A 17,575-nucleotide genomic window follows, 5' to 3' on the forward strand; every position below is an offset into this window, starting at 1 on the left:
GTGAGGGGGGAGGGGGTGATGCATCACAAAAGATTAGATAAGTCAATAATTTTCTAGAAAAACAGGTACAAAAGTTGCTGTCATTACCTTGCAAAAATATGCTAGGGGGAAAATCATACCGGTCGCGCTCCAGGGCTCCATGCCCTTACAAACTGTCGTATTTTCCCTTACGAAATACAAAATAATCTTACACCATATTTTTTTTCAAACGTGTTTATTTATGCAGTTTTACATGGTATATTCTACATGTGTTTCGTTATATCATATATATTGTTAATGAACATTTTGTTGTGAGATACTGAGTTACTCGACATGAATGAGGTTTATTATAAAAAAAAGTTCAAAAAATGAAGTCGCTTGGACGTTCACTGTAGAAGGAAAAAATACATGCAAATAGAAAAAAGTAGAAAATTTCCTATTCAAATTATGAATTCATTTCCTGCATTCAATTATTGTTGGTAATTTACTGATTAGAGGGATAACCACAAACCTGTCTTTTTTCATTTCCTCCTTTTATACTTCCTTTTTTCCTTAACTTCTTTATACAACATAATTTTTAATATAATGCATCAAAGCAAGTGAGTCGTTTTTCTCTTCAGTGAGTTGAGCCGAAAAAGCCGGTTCTCTGAAAAGAGACGGACTTCCTTTCACTACATCAAAACGCTCGCTTCGTTTGCAACAAAAAAAAAACGATACCGAGATAGAAGCTACAGCGGCGAACTCGTTTTGACTCGAATGATTTGCCGTTTGATGATCGTCGGTGTATACCGGATGGTACCCATCATTGACAAATTTGCGTTTTTCCGTACAGATTTTCTCGTACGTCGTACACGTCTTAATATGCATCATAAACGTACTTTGTACAGCAAAATTGTATAGGTTGACATGTATGGAAAATGAGCACCAATTATAGTTTCAAGATCAAGAAAAAAAATACAGTACATACATCAAGACATCAAAAGTAGAAAAGATTTACGGTATCCAAACGTCACGGTACGATCCATCTTGGACACGCGCGATATCGAAATCATGATGAGTTATCGGGTTGTATCGGTGTTTTTTTGATATTCAAATAAAACAAAACCTCAGAAGATATCAGCAGTGACCGAAAACGGGCCGTATCATAGGCTGTCATTCAAAATTGCTGCATTCAGCTTAAGCAGGCGAGACATGGGTACTGATGAAAAGGCTGTCAAATTAATTTTTTAAAGGTGAATACAAATGTCTACATGGAAAGAACTACCTTATCGATAAACTTGGCCATCTTGACGTCCCGCTTGGAGAGCCCTCCGCAGTCGTGCGTCGTCAACGTGATGTGGACCTGAGACACACAAACACCACGAACACTCTTTCAGTGCACGGCTGGGAACGTTACACGCCATTTCCTTTGTTCCCTTCTAGCATTTTTGGCCCCAAGAGCCCATCCATCCATCCCTTATCTGCACCGCTTATCCTAAGTAGGGTTGCGGGGGTGCTGGAGCCCATCCAAGCTATCTTCGGGCAGTGGGCAGGGGACACCCTGAACTGCTGGCCAGTCAGTCGCAGACAATTCGCTCACTCATTCACACCTAGGGACAGTTTGGACCGGCCAATTAACCTGACACGCATGTTTTTGGAATGTGGGAGGAAACCGGAGTGCCCGGAGGAAACACACGCAAGCACGGGGAGAACATGCTAACTCCACAAAGCCGGTTTGATCTCACAACCTCAGAACTGTGCCGCACACGCGCTAACCACTGCGCCGCCGTGCTGGCCATGATATACAATATGCTTAAGAAACTGACCCTTGTGTGGAGCTAAACATCCATCCATTCATCCATTATCTGCACCGCTTATCCTCAGTAGGGTCGCGGGGGTGCTGGAGCCCATCCCAGCCATCTTCACGCAGTGGGCAGGGGACACCCTGAACTGCTTGCCAGCCAGTCGCAGGGCACACAGGGACAGACAATTCGCTCGCTCATCCACACATAGGGACAATTTGGACCGGCCAATTAACCTGACATGCATGTTTTTGGAATGTGGGAGGAAACCCACGCAAGCACGTCGAGAACATGCAAACTCCGCAAAGGAAGGTTGGTAGCTGGATTTGAACCCATGACCTCAGAACTGTGCCGCACACGCGCTAACCACTACGCCGCCGTGCTGCACCCCAAGAGCCATAAAGGCAAATATATACATATATATTTGATTTTTGGATTGATTTGTTAAAAGCCAAACCCTATATCTAGAAAAAAAGTCAATCAAACCGCTCCCCAGACAAAAGACGGCTCTTTTTGATTAACCGTGTGATGTTTGTGGATTTGAAAAACGCTATGAAATCCAGTGTCAAATTATAATACCGAAAATAATCTTACCGCTATATTGCACGACAGCAGGGGTCAGAAACCTATGGCTGGCGAGCCATATTGGGGTTCTTTTCATATGGCTGGGACATCAAATTGTACTCTTCTGGAGCATTACAAATCCGATAAGAACAAAGTCGAGTCTTTGGTGCGCAAAGCTGATGGAGCGCTGGAATTGAAAATGGTTCTCAAGGTTTCTTCATTTTCCTCATGTTGAGGTTTTTGAGTTTTTCCTTGCCCTCAAGTTGGTTCCAGATCAGGGGATGGTGTCATAATAGTCTGAAATAATAGTCTGTGTAATAACCTGTGCAGCCCTTTGAGACTCTTTGTGATTAAGGGCTATACAAATAAAAATGACTTGACTTTAGTCCTGTACATGAGAGTATATTTCAAGTATACTACAGGTTTCTTTTAATTTCCGAGCCATATGTATTCGTGAAAAGAGCCATAGGTTTCCAACCCCCGAGCTAGAAACCTGCTTCTTTATTTTGACATACACAGATATTTACGGCAGGCCGGATGAAATCATCCTTCAGGCTCTATGTTTGACATATCTGGATTGAACCGACCAATTTAAGAGCAATTAACCACAAATTTGCGATAATTATAGCTGCAACCAGTCGATAAAAATCAATTATTAAAAGCGTTAGCAACTCATTAGATCAGAGTCGGGAACCTATGGCTCACGAGCCATGTATGGCTCTTTCTATGAGTGCCTGTGGCTCAGAGACAAATTTGATAGCATGCCAATTTTCTCCATCTCGTTCAAAACTTGAGCCATTAATCCTGTTCAGATACACGCAAAGCCAAACCAAAGCTGAATTACAAGGCAGTACTTCGCAAAATATCTAGGGCACGTTTTCCACTACAATTTACAGTGAAGGTGTCACACAAAAAAAAACTGCTTTTGGCTGTACAACGCTAAAGAATCCTTTATATAAAATGTCATATAATCTGTGTTCAGTGTTCAGATACCTTATGATGAAATCCACAGAACAAACTGTAAATATGCCAAAACACCGGAAGAGAACTTAAAGTTATTTGATTGGGTGAGTGGGAGGGATGGGTGGAGCTATGCAAAAAGTGCAAGCACTCCCTCCCATCTCTCTCCCTACTGCGCCAAAGGTAAGCACATCAGGCTCCTTGTTTGCAGAATGATGTGACGTTTTTACAAAATAACTGCTTGCATCTGGTTTAGAAAACCAATATGTATGAAAAAAAGGGTCAAAATGAGTTGAACCGATCTTGAGTCATTGCAAGAAATAGACAAGTTTAAAGTGGTATGTTTGTTGATTTTGGGACACGGGCTCTGGCATTATTCTCTTTTCATAATCTTTATCTAAGCTTTTGTCTGGGACGCGGGTTTAGCAATTTAGTAAATTTGTCTCATATGGTTTGGCTCTTTCCCAAAATAAAATTAATATATTTTGCTTTTATGCCTCTTCGAGTCAAAAAGGTTCCCGACCCCTGCGTTAGATGATCAAAGTTATCTTACAAATTCTTTTTTTATTGAACATTGCAGCATTGCAACAGACTGCTGTCACATTCTTGTTCCACAGACTGAGGAGATAATTTCTTCCTCATGCCATGAGGCTCTTTAACTCCACCCCCACATTTGCATTTTACCCTATTTTTATGACAGTGTGTATTTTCCGTAACACTATTTAAATACTCTATATCAACACGTTATTGGGTATTTTTGTATTCTATTTCTTTTATTAGTTTATTTTTCAACACAAGGATACTGCTGGAAGTGTGAATTTCCCTACGGGGATGAATAAACTATCCGTCCATCTATCACAAACATAATGGGCATGATAGTTTCAACGTGGTAGTGATGAACTGTTTCATCACGAAACAAAGTTAACAATTTTTAAGGGAACAGAACGGGCTGCAGAAGTACAGCCAAAACAATCATAAGTAGGAAAATAAAGAGTTAAAAACGAAAAATAATAACCACGTGTTCCAACTCTACAATATTTTTAAGCATATTATTTTCATGCTAGAAATGTTTACAATATTCACAGATTTAACCCTCAATTTAACCAATTTGTTGATAACATTGAGAAGTGAGTTTACATTTTTTTTAATAAAAAAATTTGTGTGGATAAAAAAATTGGGACACACGAAATGTATCCTTTTTTGTTTTGTATGACGAGAGCAAAAATAAAGGGATCTTTGTTAAGGTGGTAGGCAAAGAGAAAAACTTTTTGGACAGATATTAAAAGGAGGATATTAAAAATGTCTAGGAAATCCGATTCATCCATGAGAAAATACTGTAAGTGTCGGTTGTAGCGCTAGTTTAATTTGATTATCAATGCGAGTCAACAGAGCGACAAAGCTAGGTGCGTGTGCTTCGGTTTTTGTTCCGGTCACCTTGTTGTAAGTGTTGAACCACTCGGGGTGATGGTTCATCTTCTCCGCCTGCAGCGCGACGCGCGACATGAAGCCAAAGGCCTGCAAACAAATCACACCGCTGAACATTTCACAGATCAAACTTTTGTTTATTTGTTAGGATACGTTTCCGAAATTTAAGTGGAGAAAAACAGTACTACTAATGAACAGAATTATAGCATTTTATAGATATTTATTTGGGGCGGAAGGATTCTACTCTAAAGGAATGTTTTGTCAAAATTTTAAGATACATTTTTACATTTTCACATTTAAATAATACATATACAATTTCAAGTATCCAGTAACCTAATATAACATATGGCTTTAATTCTGAAAATAGAAAAAAACTTTCACCATTTTCATCAAAGAAAACAACGAGCACGAGCGTGAAATCACCCTCCTGCCGGATGTGACTTGAACACCTCTCTGATCAACCAAGTTGGGCATTGGTAACGGATACCGGATAGATGAAAAAAAAACATAGACTTTCAACTTTTTACAGCGTTCTCGTTTGCCCGCGTCCCTGCGTCCTAGACGCATGATTTTGGCTGGGGACGCATAGTGTCAAATCAACGTGCGTCCCCGGGAGGCAACTTTTTTGACACAAAATTGTCATTATTATCCGATTACTTTTTTTTTTAAACAAATATTGACCACACTCCAAACTTTTCGTCAGGCAGATTCACCATTGTTGTTTTGGTCTCGCGGTTCGAATTTTCGTCTGCACGCCGATCTGGGCAAGCGAGATCTCGTTGCTTTGAGCTGACGTCATTGTTGTGGTGCTTGTCGTCAAGTGAGAGAAAAATATGCCTCCGAAAAAACAGTATAAGGTGAGTATCAACACAAAATTGGTAATTTCTTCAGTGTCAATAATAAATCGAAACATAATGCAGAAAGTGATAAGAACGGCATAATTCCGGCACGAAAAAACGGCGGAGAGGAGAAATTCTTCGGAAGATGGCGGAGGCAGGAAAACACGTGTGTTGAAGCAAACGATTCGACGAAAGAAAATAAACAAAAGAATACTCAGAGCAAGAAAAGGACTTTTCTGCCAAAATGGACTCAATTATATTCCTGGTTACGCTCCGAGGAGGATGATAATGGATTGGACCTTGAGAAGGCATTACAACTGTGGCGGGACAGAAAACCACGAAGAATATATGAACTGAAAAATCGGAAGTGATAACTGCTTTGTATTACCAATTAACTGTGATGATTAAAACTGAATGAAAATATGCATTACTATAATTATTTCAGCAATATTATTTTGTATAATGTACAATATTGTTGTGAACTGAAAAATCTTGAAGTGATAACTGATTTGTATTACCAATAAACTGTGATGATTAAAACTGAATATATAGATTTATATTATATATTTGTCGCCGATTTAAATTTTTAACCCCGATAACATTAAATTTTGGGGAGCCATAGATCTCTGTTGGGACCCATAGATTTTTGAGCATACGAGTCCCCGGGACCCATCACTTTTCACAGGTAAAATGAAGACTGTTTTTAAAGTGACCTAAAAAAAAATAACACAAACAAAACGTAATACCGAGTCAATAACAAAACGTAAACGTTCAACAGACTATAAACGAAATATTCTATCCGGTGCACCGCACAGGAAACAGCGTTTGCACGCACACACTTTTGGCATTTGCCGTTCGGCATGTGGCGCTCTCCAATCAGGACGCGAGCGGCCATTACGCTTCTCCTAATTATCTACAAAGTCCCGGGCGAAATCCCCTCGTCATTGCCCACCGCCAGGAGAGCAATTTCCCACTGCAATCTCAATTAAGCCCCTAAACACTTCCTCTCCCGCCTAATTAGATCAACTGAAAGGCCTTTGTTTACCCGGCCCGCCCGCGCCACCTGACATGAGCGAACGCCGTTACCCGTCCCGCACAGGAAATTGCGTTGGGCGTCCCCGCTCCCGGACTCCGTAAGGCGACCCCGATCGTCCAATTGGTTATCGAGCCCCGACCATCAATTGACGTAATTGGTATATTCCTGCAACTTGACCCGGCTGCCACTCATTTGCAGTCCGAGGGCGCCTGCTTTGTGTCGGCGTTGATGTCAGGGTTCCTACACCTTTTTCACGGCCAAATTCAAGCACTTGAAGGATTTTCAAAGCCTGTTTTCCAATTTCTCCAATACGGTTACAAGAGGAAAAATCCGGTGTCAGTCATGTATTTTGCAGAGATTTACTGTTATCGAGGTTGAAATTGTAAACCGGCGACAAATACATAAATTAAATGTATATATTCATTCAGTTTTAATTTTTCACAGTTTATTGGTAATACACATCAGTTATCACTTCAGATTTTTCAGTTCACAATATTGTACACTATACAAAATAATATTGCTGAAATATTTATATATTCATGCAATTTTAATCATTACAGTTAATTGGTAATACAAAGCAGTTATCACTTCAAATTTTTCAGTTCATATATTCTTCGTGGTTTGCTGTCCCGCCATAGTTGTAATGCCTTCTCAAAGTCCAATCCATTATCATCTTCCTCATAGCATAACCAGGAATATAATTTAGTCCATTTTGGCAGAAAAGTCCTTTTCTTGCTAGTATTCTTTTGTCGAATCGTTGGCTTCAAAACACGTGTTTTCCTTGCCTTCGCGGTCTTATGAAGAATTTCTCCGCCGTTTTTTCGTGCCGAAATTATTGCCGTTGTTACCACTTTCTGTGTTATGTTTCCAATTTTTACCGACACTGAAGAAATGACCAATTTTTTGTTGATTTGCACCTAATACCAATTGTTTTTTCAGAGGCATTCACTCGACAACCGCCACAACAATGACGTCATTTCGAAGCAACAAGATCGGCGCGAGACCAAAACAACAATGGCGGATGGCGGATCTGCCTGACGAAAAGTTTGGAGTGCGGTAAATCTTTGTTAAAAAAAAAAAAAATCGGGTAACAATGACTATTTTTTGTCAAAAAAGTTGCGTCCCAGGGACGCACGTTGATTTGAGACTATGCGTCCCCAACAAAAATGATGCGTCTAGGACGCAGGGACGCGGGCAAACAAGAACACTGCATTTACATATGACATTTTAATCTCGCGTTCAAGACATAGGATTTTTAGATCTTGAGTAAATTGGAAGATATTTCTTCATGAGACCAAACTCTCCTGATGTAAAGTTGGAGTTGGGTAAATGACAGTAAATGTAGCTAACATTTAAGGATTGCCCAATATGGTTTTTATGGGTACTATTAGGAATTAATTATTCAAATGTACCGTTTACCAAATTGTTCGAATTAGTTATCAGACTCCATTAACCAAACTCAACCTGCATTCTCCTAACAATGCGCGCTCGTTTCCTGATGGGGAAAATATGGACAAGAGACCGTCATTTCCACGCGGGGGCAGATTTAATTTCTTAAACAATTTAATTAAGTGAACATCGAAGATATGGCCGAATTAATGTCGCTCGAGTCTCCATCAAGAGTTCTCTCTCAATCTTCCCGCTTTCTTCTCCAGGCCCATGTTTTTTGTTCCCGCAAGCTGGCTCCTCCCATGGGCATGCCAGGAAAGCCCCCTGCCTCGATATCTGAAATGGTCAAAACATCCCCGAGCGTTTCTATGTCACCAGGGCCGTCTGCGTCGAGAAGTGCTGATTATCTTATCAGCCCCTTGTCCCAGTTCCCCGCTGTTCCTGTAAACATCATTCTTCAATAGGTTGCATTGACCTCGCCCAACAGTTCAGCCAGTGAATATCTTTTGCATTTAAATGTAATTTGTATTCGATCGTACAAAATCCTTTATAGTCAAATGTATAAAATCCTTCCCTACCGGTAATTAGTATTAGGAGGAGGCCAATAACCTCTATTAAATGGCGTAGGATATTTTTAATCATGCAAAAAAAAGAATGTTCATCATGCAACCTCAGTGGAAATGTTTAAATCTAAGCTTAAAACACACTTCTACTCTATAGCATATGAATAACCTATACTTTTTGTGGACAATATCACTGTATTATTTGTGATTGCAACATCCTTTGCCTGGTCATCCTGAAAGGGGGATACCACATGTGTGGTCCCTTCTCAAGGCTTCTTCATTTTCCTCATGTTGAGGTTTTTGAGTTTTTCCTAGCCCTCATGTTGTTTCCAGATCAGGGGATGCTGTCATAATAGTCTGAAACAATAGTCTGTGCAATAACCTGTGCAGCCCTATGAGACTCTTTGTGATTAAGGGCGTCACAAATAAAAAAGACTTGGTTTGACTTGACTTATAAATTGAAATCAAACTTTAACAGCCAACTCAAACCTTTTGCAGAAGGTCAACATAACTAACATGACTCATCTGCACTAAAACCAAAAACTAAGAGCGCAGGAAATAAAGTTAGGCTTAGCAGCAACTCGTATAAAAAGGCACATACAAATTACTTTTTTTTACAACCAATATGACTTAAATGAACTTAAACGGAAAAGTGCATCAACATTTCAACGGAGCTTCCCGTTATGGTAACGGCTAAACACAGTGGTGTCATTTCGTTAGAATCCGAAAAAGCGGTGGCGATTTTATGAAAGACCCAAAAATGAGGTCCTATTGTATTAAAATAAACAGATAAAAGGGCGATTGTTGGAAACAACCAAGAAAACTGGTTCACTTTCGACAAAATAACAAAAATGTGCGGGACATTTTTCAAAACAGTGCTTTAAAATGAAAACAAAAATGAACATTCACATATTACAAACAACTACCCAACGAATCTTGATCTCAACGATACTGGTTTATTTTTAATGTCATAATAGTCAAAGAGGTTAGCCCATCAACCCAAATGGAACAAATTCAGGCTTTCGGTGGTTTCAGCCTACCAAGGCAAGAGAAGACGCTCTTTGCTTTAGCTCGACATTCGAAACCGTCTTTGCTCATTTTAATCCTCCTTGGATGCGACCCATTAGGAAACTTGGGAGGCCTACGTACATTATCTTACACATCAGTATTGTAAAGCCCAGCGGAATGTGGAACAAAAGGGAAGCGGGACGCAACATGAACCTGGAGAAGAGGTAGGACAGAATGAAGGTGGGGTTTGCTTGGCTAAGGTGGGTGGGGGTCCACTAATCCCAAAGTACAAATGATTAGGAATTGAATGTCCAGAGAAGCCGCCAGACGTCGCCCTTCTCCCTCGGGGGCAGTAACGGGAGTTGGAGGGGGGGGTCACATTAGTGGCCAAGTGGCACTGGTAGGACGGTCGGGGTTTTAAGCCAGCCTGCAGACAGCCCCCCAACTTGGACTCAGGACCGTGTCAACAGGGGTCAAGGACCCAGCAAGACGATGCTTTGTCGACTCGACAATTTGGCCTTTCGGTGATAAAGCTGCCAAATCTGATGGCAGACGAAATACAAAATGGCAGTTTTGCGTTTTGAGTTTTCGAACTTTGGCTACCAGAGTACCCTAGACATTTACAGTTTCGGACCAGTGTCACTTGCATACCTGTCAACCTGTACATTTTTGCCAAACAAAGTACGTTGATTATGCATTTTAAGACCGCCTCAGATTTCATGTGGTAGTTATGTAGTGAAAGGAAGTCCGTCTCTTTTTAGAGAACTGGCTTTTTTGGCTCAACTCATTAAAGAGAGCCGGCTCTCAAACGGCTCATTTGCTTTGATGCATTATATTGCGAATGATTATGTTGTATAAAGAAGTTAAGAAAAAAAGGAAGTATAAAAGTCTATTACCAACAATAAGAAAATGAATAATTTGAATAAGAAAATGTATTATTCTACTTAATTCTATTTGCATGTATTTTTTCCTTCTACAGTGAAGGTCCAAGCGACTTCATTTTTGAACTTTTTTAATAATAAACCTCATTCATGTCGAGCAACTCAGTATCTCACAGCAGAATGTTAACAATATCAATGATATATGATGTTTTAACTAGGTCAATCACAGTCTGGTTTGGTGGCGTCAATCAGAAAGAATTGTCAAAGATGGAATCAGTAGTGAGGACGGCAGAGGAAATAATAGGTACCGTATTTTCCGCACGATAAGGCGCACCTGAAAGCCTTTATTTTTTTCAAAAGCTGACCATGCGCCTTATAATACAGTGCGCCTTATTTATGGATCAATATTAAGTCGCAAAGTCTTGCAACTAATGCAGCAGCCGCCGACTCGATTTTCCCCCGAACGCTAAGTAGTCTGTGGTGTATGCTGGGATTTATTTACCGGCGTTTCATTGGCTAACCAATGTGTCAATCATCATTTGAATCGATCACTATTGGTTAAAGTTATTCTGAGGTAAAGGGGGCGGATCCTTTTTATCATTTACAGGCTGGCATAGGCTAAAGCGGCAAAACAAAGCCTGCAATTGGCCGAAAAAGATGAATGTGAATAGCACGTTGGGTTGACGGCATAGAGAAAACAGTATTTTACTATTCTGTACTGTATTTGTAAATATTTTACTCTCCTGGATTTACTACACTCACGGCTATAAGAGGACCATGGTTGCACATTATAATTGAACACAACGACTTCGGTGAGCTACTCCGCCTATATATTTTCCCAGTATCTTGTTTCAGAGTGATATCGATGTTTCTGTGATGGGACTTTTATTTAAATTAAACTCAATTCCAAGTGTTTATTGTCATATGCACAGTAAAGTTGTGAGCGAAAAAGAAAATAGAAACTAAGGAACGGTTGGCATTTCTCAAATCCCAAGACTTTAACCTTCCGAATGATATTTGGAACGATGCATTTGAGTGACATCGTACAGACACTGTTTCCGTATATGTCTGAGACACGTATTTTCTTCTTTGCCAGCTTTGGGAATGTTAAGGGGGTAATAAGTTGGACTGAACCATCTGACTGTTTTGTCCACGTTCCCATTGTAGCGCCTTATAATCCGGTGCGTCTTATGTATGTCAAATATAGGACAAAAACTATTTTTTCGGGGTGTGCCCTATAACCCGGTGCGCCTTATAGTGCAGAAAATACGGTACTCTTTCTTTTTAAACTATTCTATATAATGACCTTGTATTATACACTACAATATCTTTTTTACTCTATTTTTTTTAATTCTTTTAAATCTATTATCATTGAGAGTTTGCGTGTCAAATGATTTCTTGTATATATCATGTTTATGGTTTATACTGGCTGAATAAATAAATACAATACAAATACAAATACAAAAAGGAAGCTGATTGGGGAAAAGGTGCGCATAACACCAGCCACCGCCTCCCGCCCGTCGGCGGAGCTGTCAAAGTCGGCTAATTTGCGGTGACGCTCCGCAGGCCCCCGCCTCCGATAATGAAAAGCACACCGGTCGGGTCGCTCCCCCGCCTTCCCCGTCCCCTGCCGTCGGCCATTTTGCAGCTATTACGGCGTGATTGTCACACAACACGGGATGAGACGCTCCGACCGCCGCCGCGGCTCGGAAGGAACACATGTCTGTTATTTACAGATGGGCTTTCCGCCGCCGCGCCGGCCAAAAGGGGGCTTAAGAGGAGCGCCCGCTCCGCTTTGCCAGGGCTAAGTGCATGCAGATTGCGTCTCGCCGGGCCGCGCCGACAAATGCATGCTGGGACATTCCTGTCGGGGAGCCAATGGCGTACCCGACGCCGAGCGCGTAGCCCGCCCCTCTCGGACCGACTCGAATGAGGCTTTTGACTTTACGTCGGCCCGCTACGCGAGCCGGAGCGTTCGGTCTAACCTCCGTCAGGGCCCGAATGTCCGATCAAGTCCGACTTTCGGCTAATTCCCGGTTCACCGAGGGCGATGACCTTTTTTTGAATGAATGAAAACTTTATTCGAACATCAAAATAAAAAACAGAACAAAAACAATAACTCAACAACAAAATAATGTTAAATAATATGTTCGAAAGGGGTAGTCAGAAGCAAATGCTTATATTCCCTAACCCCTTCATCTTTCCCACCAAATACACCAATGATATAACAACAATTGTAATGATATTAATAATAACAGTTATGATATAACAATAGCAACAATAACACAAAGTTAACTAGACTCCCTTTTCCCAATCTCCCGCATCACTCATACCCCATTTTCACTTTGCACAATGTTGACTATTTTTTGCACTATGTTGACTATTTTTGCACCCAACGCATATTGCCCAAATACGATACCAAACTGTATGTAACATCCTACATGCCCCCATTTCTTGTGTAAATTATAACTATAACCTTATCTTCCTTGTTTTATAACCTTATCTTCTTTGTTCCCTTATCTTCTTGTTTTCTTTTATCCTCACTGTTAATATGTGAAACTGGAGTGCCATGCCCAATTTCATTGTCACAATATGTTCAACCCATTTTGTTACAATGACAATAAAGGTATATTCTATTCTATTCTTCTAATAGCCAAGTGGTAGCTATTTCAATACATTTCATCAGCATATCTAACCACTATTACTTGAAATGGTCTTCATTTACCAACCAACCGATAGGCAGTGCCGTCGGTGTGTGAACGGGTCAAGTGTGAAGTGTGTCGTAAAGCGCTTTGGGGGTCTTCAGTGCCCGATAAAACACGCTATAGGAACGCAGGGATATAAAGGTACGTAAAGTAAGTCCTGGAAGTTTACGTGCAGTGTTTTAACCCAAAAGCAGATGCTCGTTTCTGTCAACATCAGCATCGATACGCTTTTTAAAAAAGGTGACGTTCAATTAAAAAAAAGAGGCCCACGTTTCCCAACGGAGTGGTTACAGCCTCTGGGAGCGGATCAGCTCCTCGTAAGGCTGATGAATAGAAGTGGGCTACTGGCAGGAGCAGTCACTGACATTTTCCACGAGCGCTAACAAAAAGGAAGAGAAAGTGCAGGGGCAAGCAAGTCAAGTACAGTAGCTTCAGCTGGGAAAAAAACGGAAGTGCGGCTCTAACGCCCTCTAACGCCTACTAAGGGAAGTGCAACTAGAAAAGGCACACATCCATTGACGTGGTATGGGACTTTTGTTCTTTTATATACAGTCATTGTAATCACAACGTTTGCTTTTGTACAAACAGGACCGTCTCAGGAAATTAGAATATTGTGATCAAGTTCTTTATTATCTGTAAAAATAAAAGACAAAAGAAACTAAAAATGAATAAAATGACTAAATTTTGTGCAGGCTTGGGGAGTAACGGAATACATGGAAGGGCAAAAATGATGTCGGCAAGCTGTTTGGATTTATTTTCATTTGGTTCCTGTCGCATTTGATGTTCGTTTTGCCGGAGATCAAAGCTTACCGCATGTTGTGAGTCATCATTTTATTCATATTTAGTTTCTTTTGTCTTTTATTCGCAAATTTGGTGTTGGAGTAATCCAAAAGTAATTGAAAGTAATCCAGTTAAAGTAACCCTACCCAACCCTGGTAATAAACACATGTTCTATATTCGGGATTCATTGTAAAGCAACTGAAATATTACTAGCCGTTTATTTTGGGGATATTTCCTATTATGGCAAAATCCCATATAACCCATCTCAAAATATTCAAATATCATGAAAAAGTATACTATTAGGCTGCAAATCACAAACAGTAATATTAATATTAAAATTAAAGTCTTGCCATACTTAAGTGGATTTGTAATAGATGCGGAATGTATTACTTTTTTATTGCATTGCTTGTAAAGATCCCTTTACCTAGTGGATGGTAAGGGCCCCATTTCCTGTGGAGTATTTTGGGCTAGTACAGCCTGGTGGCGCCCATTTCAGAAAATAACAATCAGAACTTAAGGACAATATTCACATTTTCTGAGACGGCACTGTAGATCCGTTGCACCTTTCTTATAAAACAATTGAAACTTGGTAAGATAATCATCAACTATTGCCTACTCAAAATGAGTCCACATTTGCAGTATATTGAAAAGACTCGGGCTTTTACAGTTGAATGAATAAATGAAAACTATTTCGAACATTAAAATAAAAACAGGACAAAAACAATGAGTCAACAAAAAAATAATGTCACACAACATGTTTGAAAAGGGTAGTCAGAAGCAGATGCTTATTTTCCCTACCCCTTTATCTTCCCTATTAAATACATTTTACAAATCCTCCTTTCCTCTTGTGTCTAAGATAACAAAATCTCATGGATATACTTATTACATAGGTCAGATATCAATAATTATAATAAGTACAATAATCACATATTTTATACACTCATCTTCGTAATACCCATCCCTCAACGTCATAATGCCACTAGTTACCAAATATCACTGCAGCACCAATGATAACAACAATAAAAATAAACATAAAATTTATAATAACCGTTATGATATAATAATAGCAACAATAACAACAAGTTAACCATAGTTTTAAACGCAGTATTTCCAATCTCACTCGTATCCCATTTTCTTCATCCCTGTATTTCGCCAGTATTGGTTTTTTGTATTTCAATTTGAACACATGAATAGTTGGACATTGTTTGATCTCATCTTGTAAATTATTCCAAAGTTTAATTCCACACACAGACACACACATACTTTTCCTGGTGGTTCTCACCTTTGGGATTATGAATTTACTACAGCCCCTGAAGTTATAATTTCCCTCTTTCCGAATGAATGATTTTTGGATGTTTTCTGGCACTATGTTTTTGTGGACCTTAAATAGCAGTTGTGCAGTGAAAAATTGTACGAAATCGTCTAATTTAAATCATTTGGACTGCAGGAATAAAATATGAATATGATCTCGATATCCTACCCTTGTGTATGGTTCGAATTGCACGTTTTTGAAGGATAAAAAGGGGCCAAAATGAACTTTTGGAATTATTGCCCCAGACTTCTGCACAATATATTATTAAGTATGGCAGACTTAGAGAACAATATAATAAATACAAAGCATTATAGTTTAAAATGAATTTGGCTTTATTAATTATTGAAATGCTTTTAGATTCTTTAGTTTGTATGTGTCTGATGTGTGTTTTCCAGCTTAATTTTTTGGCTATTGTGACACCTAAAAACGTAATTTCTGATACAGCATCTATTGCAGCACCATCCATTTTTACTTCTAAATCTTGATTTGCCTTGCGATTACCAAAGAATAATACTTTGGTTTTATTTAAATTCAAAGATAATTTATTCATATCCATCCATACTTTTAGGTTAATTAATTCACGATGAATGCAGGTTACCAAATCAATATAGTTATCATTTGAATAGAAAATGTTAGTGTCGTCTGCAAATATTACTAATTTTAATGGTTTTGAAACATTAAAAATATCATTAATATATAAATTAAATAACTTTGGACCCAGGATAGAACCCTGTGGTACTCCACAACAGATGTCAAAGTATTCAGATGAAAACTCTCCCATTTTCACATATTGATTCCTTCCCGTCAAATAACTTTGAATCCATTAAAAAGCCAAGCCCCTGATACCATATCATTCCAGTTTTTTTAATAGTATATTATGATTAATGGTATCAAATGCTTTTTTTTTAAGTCAATAAAATACTCCAACTACGGCAGCGCAGTGGTTAACGCGTGTGCGGCACAGTTCTAAGGTCTTGGGAACCTCCTGTGTGGGTTCAAATCCAGCTACCGGACTTCCTGTGCGGAGTTTGCATGTTCTCCCCGTGCTTGCGTGGGTTTCCTCCGGGCACTCTGGTTTCCTCCCACATTCCAAAGACATGCATTTCAGGATTGGCCAGTCCAAATTGTCCCTAGGTGTGAATGAGCGAGCGAGTTGTCTGTCCCTGTGTGCCCTGCGATTGGCTGGCAACCAGTTCAGGGTGTCCCCTGCCCACTGCCCGATGATTGCTGGGATGGACTCCAGCACCACCGCGACCCTACTGAGGATAAGCGGTGCAGCTAATGAGATGAGATGAGAAATACTCCAACTGCGCATCTCTTTTTCTATGCTATGGGTGATTTCTTCGACTGCATCAATAATAGTTCTATGGGTTACGTCCACATTTTCCACATGAAATTCAATACTTTTAATGGAATGAGAAAAGATGCATTTGAACCCTCATTCAATGCCACTAATTTGGCCCACGGGATTTAAGGACAAAGATCGACGTGCAATGGTATACTTCTGAGTATCATATCTTGAGAATGTCTTCTATTTCGAGTTCTAGAACAAGGCCTCTGTACGTCTGATTAAAAAAAATATAAAAATACGTTTTGGCAGGGTTTGTACAGACTTTGAGACACAAGATATTTTTCAGTGGACTAGCCAGCCAGATGAAAGTTTTTAACCAATTTGATTTGTTTGCGAATGGAAGGGCCACCTGGCTCATGTCCGCCTAACTCGGGATGACAATCGGCGGTAAGGCGAGAGGAGGAGGTGGTCTTTGGGGGGAGGTCGGACCCCCACTTCAAAAGCGCGCAAGTGTAAAAAGGGCAAAAGCAGCACGCTTCCTAGGGGCTAAAACAAGCGGCGGGATTAGAGGAAGTGCGCTAAGTGGCCTTGAGCGCTCCCGCCCCATTTTAAACAACTTTTTCAAATCTATACGACAAAAGCGATAGTTTGTTCAGTGTGTGTATATACATTTATCCTATTGAACGTATTTGTCGCAGTGCCAGTTTTGCAGAATATACCAGTGTTCTGGTTTGCCGGCGTCCCTGCGTCCTAGACGCATCATTTTTGCTGGGGACGCGTAGTCTCAAATCAACATGCGTCCCTGGGACGCAACTTTTTTTTACACAATATTGTCATTATTACCCATTTACATTTTTTTTTTAAACAAAGATTTACCGCACTTCAAACTTTTCGTCAGGCAGATGTTGTTTTGGTCTCGCGGTTCAAGTTTTCGTCTACACGCCGATCTCGAGTTGTGTAGTGAAAAGTCAGTCTCTTTTTAGAGAACCGGCTTTTTCGGCTCAACTCATTCAAGAGAGCCGGCTCTCCAACGGCTCACTTGCTTTGATAGATAGATAGATA

At 40.0% G+C, this 17,575-nt stretch overlaps 1 protein-coding gene and 1 long non-coding RNA gene across 3 annotated transcripts in view; one reads left to right on the forward strand and one right to left on the reverse strand.

Annotated features, from left to right (window-relative positions):
- The window catches only part of LOC148348944 (pterin-4-alpha-carbinolamine dehydratase 2), a 22,269-nt gene continuing 4,694 nt past the window's right edge, over window positions 1–17,575 (reverse strand). The window contains exons 3-5 of one of the 2 annotated variants that reach the window (XM_088321615.1): window positions 4,719–4,799; window positions 1,244–1,321; window positions 1–1,189 (exon numbers count right to left, since the gene is read on the reverse strand). In XM_088321615.1, coding sequence (XP_088177741.1) covers window positions 1,151–1,189; window positions 1,244–1,321; window positions 4,719–4,799 — 198 coding nt within the window. In that variant the 3' untranslated portion in view covers window positions 1–1,150. Of the gene's footprint in view, window positions 1,322–4,718; window positions 4,800–17,575 lie in introns of both variants that reach the window. The other variant, XM_088321616.1, reaches the window with a different exon arrangement.
- LOC148348945 (uncharacterized) overlaps window positions 13,818–17,575 on the forward strand; it is an 11,841-nt gene continuing 8,083 nt past the window's right edge. The window contains exon 1 of the long non-coding RNA XR_015847412.1: window positions 13,818–13,948. This is a non-coding gene — a long non-coding RNA (uncharacterized LOC148348945). The remainder of the gene's footprint in view (window positions 13,949–17,575) is intronic.

The sequence above is a fragment of the Urocampus carinirostris genome, chromosome 17 (genome assembly GCF_059441175.1).
Source record: "Urocampus carinirostris isolate Australia breed hairy pipefish chromosome 17, RoL_Ucar_1.0, whole genome shotgun sequence".
NCBI classification, from domain to species: domain Eukaryota; kingdom Metazoa; phylum Chordata; class Actinopteri; order Syngnathiformes; family Syngnathidae; genus Urocampus; species Urocampus carinirostris.